This window comes from Phaethon aethereus, assembly GCF_964289735.1.
Source record: "Phaethon aethereus genome assembly, chromosome: 3".
NCBI classification, from domain to species: Eukaryota; Metazoa; Chordata; class Aves; order Phaethontiformes; family Phaethontidae; genus Phaethon; species Phaethon aethereus.
The window spans coordinates 117,930,797-117,946,655 of NC_138576.1; the positions used below are offsets into that span (position 1 = coordinate 117,930,797).

Here is a 15,859-nt window from a genome sequence, read left to right on the forward strand (position 1 = left end):
CCTGTTGGAGCAAGTCCAGAGGAGGGCCACCAAAATGCTCAGAGGGTTGCAACGCCTCTCCTGTGAGGACAGGCTGAGAGAGTTGGGGTTGCTCAGCCTGGAGAAGAGAAGGCTCTGGGGAGACCTTCTTGCAGCCTTCCAGTACTTAAAGGGGGCTTAAGAGAAAAATGGGGACAGACTTTGTAGCAGGGCCAGTTGCGGTAAGACAAGGGGTAATGGTTTTAAACTAAGAGAGGGTAGATTTTGACTAGATGTAAAGAAGTCATTTTTCACAGTGAGGGTCGTGAAACACTGTCACAGGTTGCCCAGAGAAGTAAGTAGATGCCTCATCCCTCGAAACACTTGGGGTCAGGTTGGACGAGGCTCTGAGCACCCTGATCTAGTTGAAGCTGTCCCTGCTCACTGCAAGGGGGTTGAACTGGATGACCTTAAAAGGTCCCTTTCAACCCAAAGATCCTGTGATTCTATGATCTGTACTTCTGGGAAGCCTCTAGGAAAGCCAGATTTGTTATGGACTCCTAGTTATCCTACTTCGGGCTGAGGGCTGTTGTTCTTCCTTTACATCTTTAAATTCACTCTTAGTTTCTTAAATGAAGTACAGATATGCTAGAACAGCTTCTCTCAGATCATACAGCAGTGCAAAAATGCCAGATGATTTGTGTTGACTTCTGCTTAGGTTTTCATGCTCTAAAAACCCAGCTCAGTTGCATTTGTGTCTCTGCAGTGGGACCATGGAAGGAAAAGAGACGTCACTAAGTCATCACTCGGAGGAAAGCAGCATATTGGATTTACCCTCTGTTTGTGACCTAGCAGAGCGATTTCTGCCTCAACACAGCTCTGAAAACAGCGAGGAGCTTTTTCATTCTGTGGATACTTTTCCCTCTTTGCCCACAGGTAACAGCTTCTGCCTCTCCACATGTTCTTTCTGTAGCCAGTGCATTATCTATGTAGACTGTGTCATTTGACAGAGTAACAGCAGTCTGATACTGGTGCGTCTTCCTTGTCTTAAAACACAGTTTACCAGAACTACACTCTGTTCCCGCTTGACAGATACGGTGCGGACTGTGGGTCGATGAGACACAAGAGGGGAGTTCAGAGGATACTATCAGCTGCTAATGTTTTCACAACACTGTTTCTTCATGTTTAGTGTGTTCTCAAGACAAAGAGAGTTATTTGAACTAACCCACAGAGCCAATCCTCCAGGTATCAGTAGGAAATACTGTCTCAAATTACCATTGTCAGTAAGGAATGGTTTTAAACTTTTCCTTATGTTCTTCATATGCTCATCATTTATCTTCCACTCAGGAGCTTAGGATGTGGCCTCTGTAGCCTGTTACTTTGAAATTATAACAGTGAATGTTTGCTTCTGCTAATGACATGAGTGTGATGAGAACTGCTTCAGTTCAACTCTTGGGAGACAGCAGTTTCCTGACTTCAGGAAGGACTCATTCCTGCAGAAGTAGCATGTTAGGTCAGCCACTACTCCAGATTCTCGGGAGTAATGGTGTATCTGAGAAGATCAAGGGATAGCTGGCGCATTCTGATTAGTACACCCTTGAGCCCAGTCAGTGTGAATTTATGGCAAGAAATGTGAAATCAAAATGCACTGGCCCAGTGACACTTCTTTGCCATATATTCATACTGCCTAGGCTAAAGGTTGTAGTAATTATATTTAGTATTGGAGGGTGGTAAAATCTGATCAGCAAATAATGTGTGGAAATGGTTTGTCAAGGCACCTGAGCAGGTGAAATATCACTGTTGACATTTCTGGTTGCTTTGGAGTCTTAATTATTGTAAAAGTAAAGTTTGGCTCCTCTTCTTCCTCTGGCACTCTGTGGTTTACTTTGGCCTAGTTCCAAGAAGTCAGTTTGGAATTAGACGTGCGAGTTTTTTCAGTGGGAATTCCACTATTTTGTGTGCTAAACAGGTAAGCAGTGGGATCTACCAAACTAATATAGCTCTGTTGATATTGACTACTTGCCTGTGCAGTTGTCTTCAGCTCTGACTGTGGGACATCTAGAACAGTAATGAAATCTGCAAACCAATCCTTGCTTTGGTTTTCTTATGCAGACCAGGAAGTGACGTGTCTTATGTTTCTAATGATGCGAATCTTCTGCTGTAACCTCTACTTTAAACCGTGATCCATATCACATTCAATGATCCGTATTGCATTAGAGGAATAGGGTATCTTGTTTTGAGGTTTTGCTTTATTTTTTGACGTAAGAGTGGTGATGACCACTATGAGGAATGTCCTGAGCAAGCCTTTTCCACTGTTGTGGGAGAGGAGGATGGGGCAGTTCCTCTAATAGTGAGACAGGCTGGAAGGCATTTGTCTACTCAGATTTCACAAGCCCTTTGTTGCAGGTATGAAGAAATTCTGGAGCTGTGAGGCAGTTCCTGCAATGTGTATAGGGCGGGTTGGTTGCTCAAAGACCATTTAGTGTGGCCCAGGGCAACTGGACTTGATTGCTGTGATGAATGGGATGCTTAGAGGAGCTGCATGACCACTGGTCTGAGCCATAGCGGCAGTGACATGTGGAAATGAAGATATGCTGCACTAAACTCAAATGACAGCATTGGGCAAGTTGTTTACCGTGCATGTGTGGAATATGTAGCTGAAGCTTAGTACCAAGATATGCTGAGAGGCCAGATCCTGCTGCTTTGCTGTCTCCAACACTCCCTGGTGTTGGTGAGGATACCAGGTGTGCTGAGGAGGGCAGACCAGGTCTTGTAAAACAATCACTTGTTTTAGAAACCTCTCGCAGCTGAAACCACTTGGCAATAACTGTGGGATACATGCTGTAAAATGGTTCCTTACCCTATGCTCCTGGTAATGAAATAACCAAGTATCACATTGGACTCAGTTCATGCTCTGAACATCTCAGTTCCTTTCTCCTTATAACAGCATCAAACCATTGTACATACTCACCTAAACTCTCTTTTTTGATGCAGCTTCTGCTTTCCTAGCCATTGAGTTTGGCCAGTGTGGCTTTAAAAACAGTCTGCCTGTGTCAGATGTTCTTGGACAAGCAAGTTCTGTCAAACATATCCTGGGAAAGGAAGCTCCTTTGCTTGTTTGTTTTCTCATGAGATCTTGTAAACTGCTGTGACACAAGGTAAATTAGAAGAGTGGGGGTGGCTATAGCTTGCACCCTACAGTATGACCAGAAGATTGCATCCTAGGCCTTGGGCAGGTTGGATGATGGGTCCTCTCATTAAACTTGAAATATTTTTATTAGGGGTGGGGGTCTTAGTGATTCAAAAGCATTTCCAAAAGGCCATTAGCTTCCTCACCAAAGAAGCAGACTGACAGCACAGGCTGTGTCTAACACCTTTCACATGAACTGGACTGAGACTGACTGAAATACCATGCCATCCCAGCCTCAGGAGTCTGAAATGGTTATGGAGATATTCCTAGTGCCTGAGTCACTTGTAATAGGTCATATTAGTCTAGAGAGGCTCCATCACTTGTAATACCAGAAGATGGTACCCATTAGCCGTGAAGACAGGGCCTTAGGAAAGCAGGAATCCCTAGGCAGGAAAACAATAGTCCTGTGGGAAGACTGCTAAATGTCTAAGTCATGTATAAATGAGTGGGTTTATGATTTGTGTGGGAGTGAGGGTTCTGCCTTTGCAACAAACATGCCTACTTTTAGCTTGTTGTCAGAGAGAGTTCAAGTGTTTAAGCAGCGAAAGACAGAGAAAATTAAATTGGATCAGTAAACTTTTCAGTATGCTTCCTTTTTTTCTTTTTTAACTCCATACTGAAAAAGAATAATACCAAAAAGTCATTGTTTATACTGTTTCTAACCCGTGTCACTCGATAGCACAATGCTGCAGCAGTACCTTACTACTTCCTTTGGATTAAGAAAAATTGCCAGAAAGATTTCTTACTTGGTAGTGCTCAGGTGTGCGTGTGGAGAAGCCTCAAATTATTTGGACTAATATTTGAAAGGCAGCTAATAAAGGTTGTTTCCAATGAAATAAGTCACTTTTTCTTGTAGGGCACTGAACCAGAGCGTACCAGGGACAGTGGAAACATAGCCTTGAAAAAATTGTGTCTGAAAAAATAGTGCCTGAAAAAATGTAGCCTAAAAAAGGGTTAGAGAATAGACTATATATGTGCTCTACAGATTGGTGCAGGCAGGATCCTGGGCTCTGCCCATGCTCGGTGGTCTGACAGAGCTGGGATTGCCAGCGCAGCCCTGGAGTGGTTCTGCCAAGCTTGGAGGCAGTGTTTGAGAGCTCAGCCGTGGCACCGTGCTTGGGAGACTGCCTGTCTGAAGCATGGGCAGAGCTCAGCCCCATCTGCCTTCCTGGCTGTTCCCTGTGGCTAGCAAGCTTGGGGTGATGGGTCTCCTTGTTTGTCCTGTAGCTTCTGCCTTAATCGCTTTTTCTTTGTAATGAAAAGTAGTTAAAAGGCTGTGTCTTCAGGAGAATGGATGGGTAGACAGGGTCACCCAGTGGAAGAGGAAAACCTAGCGTCACAGGAACAGAGAAAATAAAGAAGGGCGACAGTAGGAGAGGAAGGATGGTGAAGTAGGAAGGTGATGAAGTAGGAAGGAAGGCTGGGGAGATGGGGTGGTGAAGGAAGACAGAGTTCACCATGTGATTGGAGAGGCCTGTGAGTATCTAAAAGCTGGCTAGCTTTTGGGGAAAAAAAAAAAAAAAAGAAGCCAATTTGGGAGGATAGAGGTGTTCAACCTTCAGTTGCCTCTCCAAAAGCACTTACTTCTGTTCCTGCAGTTTGCTTCAGGTTTGAGCCCAGGATTACTTTAGTTATTTTCTATGGACTACCTCGACCTCTCTAATGCACCGCGAGTCCCATGCTGATTGTGCTTCTTATTCCTGCTCCGTCCTTAGCACTGATACTCAGGTGGCCATGAGGAGTCAGCTCAGGGAATTGACCCAGCTTGCTTGGGCAGCCACCTGAATATTTGTGTGGATAAGATGGGGACAGCTGCTCTTTCTGGCAGCCACACAGGTATATGCCAAGATACAACAGTCTGCAGCGTGTCCTGTCTTTCGTATGGGGTTACAGTCTTTCCAGAATGGTGGTTTCTGGAAAAAGTAGTGTTAAGAGTATTAATCACTTTTCTCTTGTGGGGAGCCAGGCTGTAGGTTGTTTTTGATCAATTGTGGGTTTTGTAGGCTTCCTTCAAAAATAGTCTGGAACAAGTCATGAGAGCTTGGAGGAAATGGAGCACAGTCATTTCACTGGAGACTCAGTGGCTCCAGGAAAGTCAGTCCAGCCTGGGCCACCGCACTGCTGCTGAAATTGCCACTCAAATCAAGAGGACACCCGATTACAAGGTTATCCCAGTTTAAAAATAAAAGCCATCATGATTTTTGGACTGTTCCGGTTGCTTTCTGTGTTTTCAGTCAACCAAGCATGTATGTTAGACAAAGCAGAGATTTCCAGCCTGTTAACACAGCTGTCAGTTCTATAGGCAATTTGGATTCCTCTGAAAAAAATGCTACACATACCCCGTGAATTTACATGCCTAGTTCTGCAGTGGGTTGTTATGTCTTTTATTGGCAACTGAGGAGTCACGCTAATGTTGGTGCATGTGTTCTGACTTGTCCTTAAATGTTCTCTCCTGTTTACCGTATCCACTTGCCTGTCAAGAGTTGCTTAATCTGTTTTTCAAAAGTGGGCTGTGTTTACTGAAGAAGTCTGGCATGGTTTGTGCTTTTTCTGTATGGGAGTTGTGCACAAGTGCTGACATAGAAGCTGAAAATGAAAGGAGCAGGCTGTACTTGTCATGTCAGCAGCAACCTTTCAGGACTGGCACTTACGGGTGCTTGAAGGTTCAGTTCAGGCCAGAACTTACTGTATTCATTCATTACTTGATATCAAAATTGTAGCTTGGCCATCTCAGCTATGACTGTCACCAAAGTAGCAGAATTTCCAAAACAGCTTTTTGTCTAGCCATGCTGAAGATGACTTGAAGGCTAAAGACCTTTATATATAGTCTCATTTAAGAGGTTTGTGTAACTTTGTAAATCCAAAGCATGTGGGATATTTTAAATCACTTTCAGACTAAGCCAAAGCTGTGCTAAAACGGACTTGTACTTGCACTTCTGGCTGCTGTGGTTAGGCACAGAAACCTCTGATGGTCTCTCTTTACCAAAAAGATATAGATCACCCTAAAAATATTTTACTTTTTGGCTCAATGTGGAGGTGAAGGGGAGGGTGCTGTACAAAGGTGCCTTGTACTGTTACAAAGTCTCCTTTGACTGCAGGAAGTTAATATGCTCTCCCACTTGCAAATCCACTTTCAGTTTGAACTGTGATCCCAAACATTGTCAGAATTAATTGGTTTTTTTAAGGTAGGTGACCTGTGACCATAACTTCCTTGGCCTTGATGAAGATCATGGCCCCTATTTTGGGAATTAGTGGATTTTTATTGGTTTTGGTTTGTTTCCTGCTGCCCTCTAGTGAGCAATGTTACCTGTTTCTGATGCCACCAGCCTTGCATGCTTGGAACTTAGAGGGCTAGTGATTTTTTTTTTTTTTTTTTTCAGCTGGTGGTGGCGATTACCGAGCTCAATCCTGTGTCAGTTTACTGCTCTTGAGAAATGATGCTAAACAATCCCCAAGGCTGATGTGCAAATACTTCTCAGGAGTGTTGGCTGCTCGTTGTTTACTATATGGATCTTAGTATAAGGTGGCTAATGTTGCTTGTTGGTGAAGTATTTGGTTTTGTCTGGGAATTACAGCCATGCTGGGATTTGATTTTGTTACGGAAATAAAGAGTCTTTCAAGCTTGGTTGTATTATGCCCTTTTTTGGGTGCAACTGTCATCTTTTTAGCCTTTCCAAAAGTTCTGTTTTTAGTAACTTTCTGTTTTATCCCTGATGCTGGTATAAACATCCAGTTATTTGTCAAGGCAAGTGGATCTGTTTAGCTTATCAAAAGCAGAGGCGCACCTATTTTCAAGTGAATGTGTATTTTTTTTAATTGATGATTTTTAACTAAGTACACTCTCAAATATGGTCAAAACACTAGATTTTTCTTAATTCTCTAGTCTACTCTAGAGGAAAAAAAAGGTTAAATGTTTCAAATCCTACCAATTTTTTATAGATGATGTGATCCAGTGGGGCAGATGCTCAGTGGACTTGAATTTATGCAGCTCCCCTAAAGTCACGGGTAGGCCCTTGGGTCACGTAACTACATAGTTTTGGTGAGTTTGGCAGCGTTAACTTTCCAAGCATCTCTCTGTGGCCCAGTTGTATTGAATATTGAATGAAGCTGCAAAGTGGAATTCATGCTACCTTAGATAAAAGGAATACAGGGAAACCACACGACGCAAAAAATAAAGCACTCGGCACCACTGCGTCGCTGAAGGTGTTACATCTTTTGTAAATTAATGTGTTACATAAAGCATCCAGCCAAAAATAAATCCTGGAAGAGAAAAAGGCAGTGCTTTATTCTTCACAGTCTCAGGAAGAAAACTAATCCTATTTTAAGGAGAATTAGAGAACTATACTTCAGTAAGGGAAAAAACTGAGACATGCGACTTGCCTTTTAGACTTTAATACTTCAGAGTACCTCTATGTTCTGTGAAAATGAACAGTTTGTATTAAACCAATAATAATTAGAAGTCAGGTCCAGAGGAAATGCTTCAGTAACAAAGATAGTGAGTTGCACACACACACTGAAGTTGTCTGATGTGATTCTGTAGTTGTATGTGTAAAGGAGAGCTTGGGAGTTTGTCTCCAGAGGTGCTGGGAAACAACTATGCAGTGCAACTGTGTGCTGTAGTCTGAGGTTTTGTATTGACTTGTTTGGAGTTGCATCTTCTGCTCAGAATGAGTTTTGTCCTGCTAGCCAGTTCATTTTTTTTCCCAGAAAAAGAGGATTTGGTAGGTTTGCTTTCATTAGGCACACAGTTTCAGCTGTATCCACCAATCTGATTACCAAGCCTTTCAGCATGGAAAGGAGCATAATATGACTTCTGCATTCTGTCCCTGAATCCTTAAAAAGGGCTGGCACAATACAGAACTTAGAATTTGTATATTTGAGGATGACTTTGAGAGACCATCACCATTGTTTCCTTTCATTCATTGTTTTTAATTGAGCATATAGGCTAATTAAACCGTTGACAGCCTCTCTGTCTAGAGGGAGAAACAGCAGGTTGATTTCCAATTTGGGATGCTCCCATCTAACTTTAAACAGTGAAGTGGTTTCTAAATTGTTCTAAATGTTCTAAGTTTCTAAATGTTGGCAGGAGTTTTGTTTCCTTTCTAGAGCCAGTCCTAAGCAGTTGCCTATCGAATTTGTAACTGGATGCTGTAGCCTTGTACTGAGAACTGCTGCATGATTACTGTACAGCTAGGAGCCAGTGGCTCATCCACGCGGTAGCTTTAGGAGTGGGCTTGACCTCTAATAAATTGCCATTGCTTAATGAGTCATCTTTTGTTAACAAGTGCAACAGACTAAGTATCTGTGGAAGGTTAACAGGGGTAGTGGTCTGTGGGTTCTTTTTAATGGTACATGTATGCATGTGTTTGTGGTGCTGGATTTAGAGATTCTCCAGCTCTAATAATCATGAGAGAGATGAAGTTTTTGTTTCTGGTACTGGACAGTAACTTCCACAGGTGGGGACTGATCCAGTGCTCCCTTCTGATGTCAGCTAATACTGGTTTGCGTCTGTAGAGCATAGCCCTGCAAAGAGCCAAGTGACTGAGCTTCCCCTGACTGTCAAGGGAGTTGGCTGCTCATCTCCCTGCAGGACTGGCAACTTTCTGTGCATTGCGTTGATACATTTCTTCAAGCTAGCAAAACATATCTGCTTTCTAGTATTTAAATGCTAAGTCCTGATGGTGAAGGGGGGAAACCTTATGGCTGAAGATGCATACACCTTAAGATTTGCCAGTTTCTCACTCAGGAAGTAGTTCAGGTGAAATCTAATAGCAAAGGGCTGATTAGATGTGTGATCTGAGCCAGACTTCCAGAGGTGGCCTTTTTCTTTTCCTGAAATCACCATTGTGCAAAGGTGTTGCCATGTATTTAAAGGGGGATGGTATAACTAGGATTTCTATACCAGTTAATGAGTTGAGGCAAACAAATATGCCACACATTCAAGACTGAATGTGTTTGTTCAAAACCAAATTCTGCTCTTATCCCGCCTTCTTACAGTCCTTTTCCTCTCAAAGTGTTCCTGTCCCTGCAAGCCTTCAGCTTCCAGGACTTCTGGTTTAGGAGCCACAGATGGCTTATCACTATGTCACTAGCTCCTGATGAATGATCCTTCCAGGAATTTGTCTAATTGCTTTTGGACCTCTCTCTCTGTCTTGATGTGGGAGTGGGACTGTGGGGAACCACTGGCTATGTTTTGCATGTTTTGCTGCCTTTGATCCCCTGAATCTCCTGAGTTCCTGCAGGCTAAGAAACGATGTATAATCACTGCTGTTTCTTTCTCTAAGCCATTTGTAGTCTTACAGACATCTTACACATTCTCCCTGTTGTATTTTTCCAAGCTAAAGAAACCTGGTGTATATTATTTTTTATCTCAAAGAAAAGCTGTTCCAAGACTTCAGGCAAATTTAGACTAATCTTCTGTGTGTCTCTTCTAGCTTGTCAATGATCTTTTAGACATGTGGGGACAAGAACTGTGCACAGTGCAATGTCTGTGACATGGTTCAGATCAGTCTGTCCTTGCTTTTAGTTCTGTGTGCATTGTTTTGCTAGATTTTTTTCATTTTCCCCCCTTTTTTCCTAATTTGGTACCTGTATTGGAAGAAGGGAAGTCTTCCCTTGCTGGGCACTGAACTGTGCCTGGGCTAGTACAGTGGTCTCAAAAAGGTGCTCTCTTGAAAAGTCTTTTACTACGTAGTAGTATAAGCCTAGGATCCCTGCAGGTAGGTCAAAATTGTCTTTTGCTCTTTTGTCTTTTTATTTTCATGCTTTGTTCTCTTCTTTCCTTCCCTAATAGTATTCCTTGCTTTTGCACTTTCACTGCCTTGTCTTCTGTTCTGTGCTAAATTGTGGTGGTGTTTTTCCCCCCATGTCTCCATTGTCTGCATACAGCCACTTACCTGCTGTGGATTCTGGGTCATGTGGTCCTTTTTAACCCAAAAAGTATACAGACCTTTCAGTAAATGGTCCTCAAAACAGCATGGAAATATTTGCTCTGTCAGCCTATAATTAAAGACTAGAAGTCCTTAATGCTATCCTCCCACCCTGTGCTGTGTGCTGAGTCTTCAGCGTGATTCCTAAACCCACTGTTATTGCTGGACTTTTATTTCAGGAAACTTCATGGTTTTTATTGGCTTTACTTCCAAAACCCTGCTGGCACAGTTTTCAGTAAAATGTTTGCTCTGCATCTGCCTTTGATGTTTGCTGTGCTTGTAATCCTTGTATTTTCCAAGGTGGTTTTCTGGTCCTTCCTGGTCATAAGGCTCAAGGGTTTGGCTTAGGCTTGAAATGGCAAAACTAAAATGTGAAGACAGTGTTTCAGCAATTTAAAAAGGTCAGACAGGCCTATGAGTCAGGTTCAGGAAAATAAATGTGATCCTACTTCAGTAGCCAGTGCAGGGATTTACTGAATGTCGAGCGAGGAGGGCAATCTGCCTATCTACGTAAAATGTCATGATAACAAACCCTTATTGGTGTTCATTTCAAAAAGGAGGCTGCGCAAAAGCTCATACCTGCTTTCAAGATGCCATATAGCTAATTCCATTATTATAACAAATGCATTTGTAGCTTTTCTTAAAGCTCCATCTACTGTAGATGACCGACTGTGAATGCTTTACTTTACACTGATGACAGCAGTCTAGCTGTTAGCTATAGAATGTCACAAAGGTCTAAAAAGTTCACACATGGCATATAGAAACAATATATATCTATTTTAGATCTCATTAATCTTTTACCAGTTGTCTGGTGTGAGGGGGACCTAGTTCATTTGCTGGCAATAACAGCCACACTATCAGCACACATCAGTGCCAGGCAGTGGGACCTGTAATAGGTACGTAGAGCTGTGTCTGTCCACTAGTGGGAGTGGGGTCTTTTAATCTTACCTTGCCCTGCAGCTGTGGTGTAAGAGTCTCTGTGGGCCATTTCTTCCTTATCTTTATCTAAACTGTCATTCCAACCTCGGCTTTTATTTCTCTCATCATAGCTATCAGTGTTTGTCCATTGCTGTGACCTAATCTAATTCAGGCGGCAGTGATGTCATTATGGCAATTGTTCCTAAGGTGGCTACAAGGTAATTTTGTACATACTTATGCCAATGCTGTTTTATCTTACCAGGCCAGTTAGTGAGCGTTAGCTGTTTAAATAAGAAGGAATTAAATCCTGTAAATAAATGACAGAGAGTGAGACTTTGTTCAGTTCTTTATGAATCATTTCCCATCTCTGAAGTACAGATGTGAACTCCTTTGAGATGAAAAATTGTAGATTTGGAACAGAAACCATTGAAGTATGTGTTTTACAGAGGAACGATGGACAAGTTTAGACCCTGTAAAGCCTGTGCCTTTCAGCCATCATTTGTAACCACCATGATGCCATTAAATATGGGGACAAATAACAATTTCTAAGGTACTACAAGAAGACCTCAAGAATTCTTACTGACTAAGATGCAGACTGATACCAGGTCAAGATGGGGCTGTCTTTGGGTAGCCACATGCTACTGGCTCTGTAAAGCTCCAAAATACAGTGCAGACATGGCTGAAAAGCTGATCCTTGCTTTGGGTTCCTCCTTAATGGGTGCTTCCCTGGACTTCCCCATTCTGTAAATAGTTTTTTATTGCGTATGTAATGCAAAGTTTCTTCTGTGCTTGAAGCTTTCTTCTGTAGTCCTACTCAGCTTTTTCAAAAACATTAGCTCTGTTCCTTACCCCTTAGAGTCATCAGTGGAGGTGGATCTGTCCTGGAGTAACTGGATGCCAGATGTTGGCAGTCAGCTGATGCTGCTGGAGGGAGCAGAGTGTTTACTGAAGGTATAGTCCCCTTGTTGTAAAACAAAGGTCCACTTGGGATGGCTACCTTCACTACACTGAGCTCCCATGGGAAATGAATTTGTCTATAAATTGTCTTTAGTTGGGCTCCAATATCTTCAGGGAAAGGCTCTGTTAACAGGTCTACACATGGAAGCCATGGCATAGAACAATATTTCAGTGAATAAATATCATTCCTTGTCTAGTTCTTTAAGAGCATGACTCCAAAATGTATTAATGCCCGTGATACCAGTTTCACACGCTGGTTTTGGTGCTCTTCCATGTTTCTGTGTATGGCTGCAAGGGGTTTACTGAATGTACCAGAGTGGCAGTGTCTGGCCTGCCATGACATGAGCCTCTGGCTTGTTGCAGGCAGGGAGGCGGGGTTTTTAGAGATTCTTACTTCCTGTGGTAGTCATTTCAGTGCAAAGCTGTAGTATAAATTCTTCCAGTTCCATTGGATTTTTATAAAAGAGATAAATGCCTTGTTTTGCCTCATCAGCTCGATCTTGCCCAGGGACTGTTTCTACTACCTGCTTCTCACTCAGGTGCTGGCTTTGAGTAAGCAGCGGGAGCCATTTCCTTCACATAGGCTGCTCTTGCAGAGATCCTCGTGGGCTTCACTGCCTGACTCCATTCCCTTCAGCAATATTGTGGCTCTGTGCAGGGCTGCTGAAGTGCCAATAGAAAGGATATGGCTTGAATGGAAGTGCAGGATTCAGGAAAGGGGAAGAGGAAATGAAAGTATGAGGTTGAGGGAGAGGCCAGGAATCCTGTGCAAAGTGGGTATTGTTTAATATCTGGCTAGTATAATAGGTTTTGATTAATTTTGTCATTATTTCAAAGCTGAGGAGCTTTAGGAACAATCACTGGTGTAGTTGTGGGGCTGGAAGGGTATGGGAAGACTGATATCAATGGCAGTGATGGAGAGAATATTTTACACATGTGTGGGACCTGGGCGGCATTCCTCCTCTACCTGTCACCTTGGGTTACCATTTTAACTGCAGTACACTTCTTTTTCAGACAAGTTACATTTTTGTATGCCGAATTCCTAGCTGTATTCTTACTGCTTACCTTCCATAGCTGTACTTCTTACTGTTGAGAAGTGACTATTGATTAGTGTGTTCATGTTGTTTGGATATAGGTATCCAAAAAGTATTGCACCAAGCAAAGTACAGAGGGTTGGGAGAATGTCCTCTGCTTTCCTGATTTAGCAGTGAATTTGGGTGGCACTTGTGTGCAGCAGCAGGACACAATCATTGTTTTTTCTCCCAGGTTTCTTTGCAGAAGTACAGACTTTCCCTCTCTGCTGTATTGTTTCCCATCTTTGAGAATGTCTCTTTAGAGACCCATAGGAGAGGATTTCATAAAGCGACCCTTCTTTACAACACCAAAACTTTGACAGGATTTCCCCATGATCTGATCCACAGAGGCTGTGACACCTGAGGGCGGGTCCCAGAGATGAGTGCATCCTTCCGAGTCTACTCTTGTGCTGGATTGGGAGCTGCCCCCATCCTACAGTAGACTGAATGTCTGGTTCCCTTCATCTCTTCTTTTTGATGTGAAATCCAGCAAGTGTTCCATCCCTCTTGCAATGCTGTGTTCCTGTAGAAGTTGTGTTGGGTTTTTTGTGGTGGTATATGCCTAAACAAGGATAGTATGAACCAGATTTCAATGTATGTCTGAGCAGTGAATGCTCCATGTTTGAAACATTGAGAGGCAAAGAAAGAAGTTTGCTTTCCCTATTACTATGGAGAAAAAGGTTCGGTTTCCTGTTTCTTAAATAAAAACCCAAACCTCTAGGATGTATTTTTAGCTTCAAAATCATGCAAGAAGTCTGCGTTAAAAGATTCACAGACATGAGAGTTACACAAGGGGCAAAGACCACAGAGGAGAATGGGAACACAAAAGGGTTGGACTATAGCTCCTGCAGACCCTGCCGTATGGTGCCCAGGTTAGACTTGTCCCATTTTTTGGTCTGCTTTTGGGGAAGAGAAGCATCTTTTGTAGGAAACAATTTCAGTGAAACTCCAGTTTTCCTTAACAGCTGTAGAGGAGAAGCTACAAAGCAATCATGAGGCCTGTAAGCCAAGGTATGTGTTTTTATAATAAAATGCTACAATAATACAGTAATAACAGCTGTGAAGTGAAACATGCTGGTGTACGCATGAATGTTTCCAGTCACTTTGGAGTGCAAGAACTGCTGTACAGCTAAAACATCTCCACAAAATACTTTTTTTTTTTTTGAAGAAGAATGAAAATGCATGCCATGAATCCTTAAATAATTGAAATAACTGGGGGAAGCTGTACAGGAGTGTGATTGCTTCTGTGACCTGGACACTTGTTCATGGCATCTTTTCATCAGTGCTAGATTCTTTTGTGTGGGGCTCCCAAGATGTTGGCTCCTTTCTTATATAGTAAAGCTGTTCTTTGCAGCTTAGTATTATGGTCGTCTTGTGGTGCAGATACATACATCTTGGGTCATTTTTATGGTATCTGTGTTGAGCAAACAGCAAGTGGCAAAACAGGAAATGCCTGTGATAACCTTGTTACATAAAACCAGCATTACCCTTCCCTGCTGTTTGCAGAGTGTGCCTTGCTGTCTCAGCTTGTCGGCTGCATCACTTATGTGTGGGTGGTAAAGATCTGAGAAAATGGCTTAAAAATCCCAATTTAAATCATGACGGATGTCTGACTAGGACAAAACATTGAAAAAGGGCAGATTGGCTTGGAAAGTCATGTTGAGGCCATCCTGTGCCAGAGCATCAGGATACTTCTTTGGCAGCATGGCACTGTGTGGGTCACCCAGGTTAGCATGGGCATTTGGGGAAGCAGTATAGCTGCATCGACCTGAAATGCAGCTGTACTCAAAGCGGAAAACCCAGGTGATGATGCTACAGAGCTTCCAGTAAACCCTGAGCTTCACACATTTAATCAGATGCTCCAGGGCATCACCTCCAGTGCAGTTGTGAGTAGTGTTTGTAGTTTAGGTGGAGATTTGATACTCTGGCGATAAAACACATAAATAAGAAATGTGACTCCTCAAGTCTCTAAAAATTCTTGTTTCCATGTTTGTTCTCTTACATACGCTGTCTTCCTGGCAGTGGCTTTCATTTCTGCTTCATTTTTCTGAAATGTATGCCTCTTTGGTAGATGTGTGTGTCACCTGCCCTGCACTCAGCCCCGCTGCTCGTGTTGGAAAGCTTTGCCTTCTGGTGCAGTACACAAAAAGACAGTGGTTTGTATCATGCCACGTGTTGGAGCGTGTTTGTACATGTTCCTCCCACTGATAGTGCTTTTATGTAATTCATCATAGTCACTGCTGAGATAGCAAACAGCCCCCTTGGAGCTGCATAAATAAATAATCAGAGAATGTTCTTTTATTACCAGTTTACAGGGATAGCTTATGTAAGCAGCATGTGCCAGAGCACTGTGAGCTGAAAAACTGGTATCTCTTGAGCGTGTCTGAATGTCACTGAGATAAGGTATATAAGCCTGTATGAAGTACCTGCATGGCCTAAGCAGTGAGCTTGTGCAGTAATGAAGGATGTTTCTTCGTTACTGTATTAGCGAGATTTTTACTCTTTTTTTTTTTCCTGGTCTGATTCTAAAAGTAGGGAGTTTGCCTTGTAATTTGTCAGATTCACCTGTCCTGTTACACAAAGCACTTTGGAGGACCCTCAGAGGCCTACATTCTCAGTATGAAGTTCAGCCTCTTCTGGGCATCTGTTACACCAATGATTTATGCACAGCCTGACTTTCTCCTTTTCACTGGGAGGCTTTCACTACGCGTATCTCTCTATCATTCAAACATTTTCTCAGACGTATAGTGTGACTATGTGCTAGAAAAATAATTTAGAGTTTGTTGGACTCAAAAGGCTCTGCACTGACAGTTGTTGTTGAAGTGCAGGAAGAG

The 15,859-nt window shown here is 42.7% G+C and overlaps 1 protein-coding gene across 1 annotated transcript in view; it reads left to right on the top strand.

Annotated features, from left to right (window-relative positions):
• Positions 1-608: 608 nt before the first annotated feature.
• The window catches only part of SHLD1 (shieldin complex subunit 1), a gene marked incomplete at its 3' end in the record, with an annotated part of 41,806 nt that continues 26,555 nt past the window's right edge, over positions 609-15,859 (top strand). The window contains exon 1 of the mRNA XM_081997588.1: positions 609-894. Coding sequence (XP_081853714.1) covers positions 732-894 — 163 coding nt within the window. The 5' untranslated portion in view covers positions 609-731. The remainder of the gene's footprint in view (positions 895-15,859) is intronic.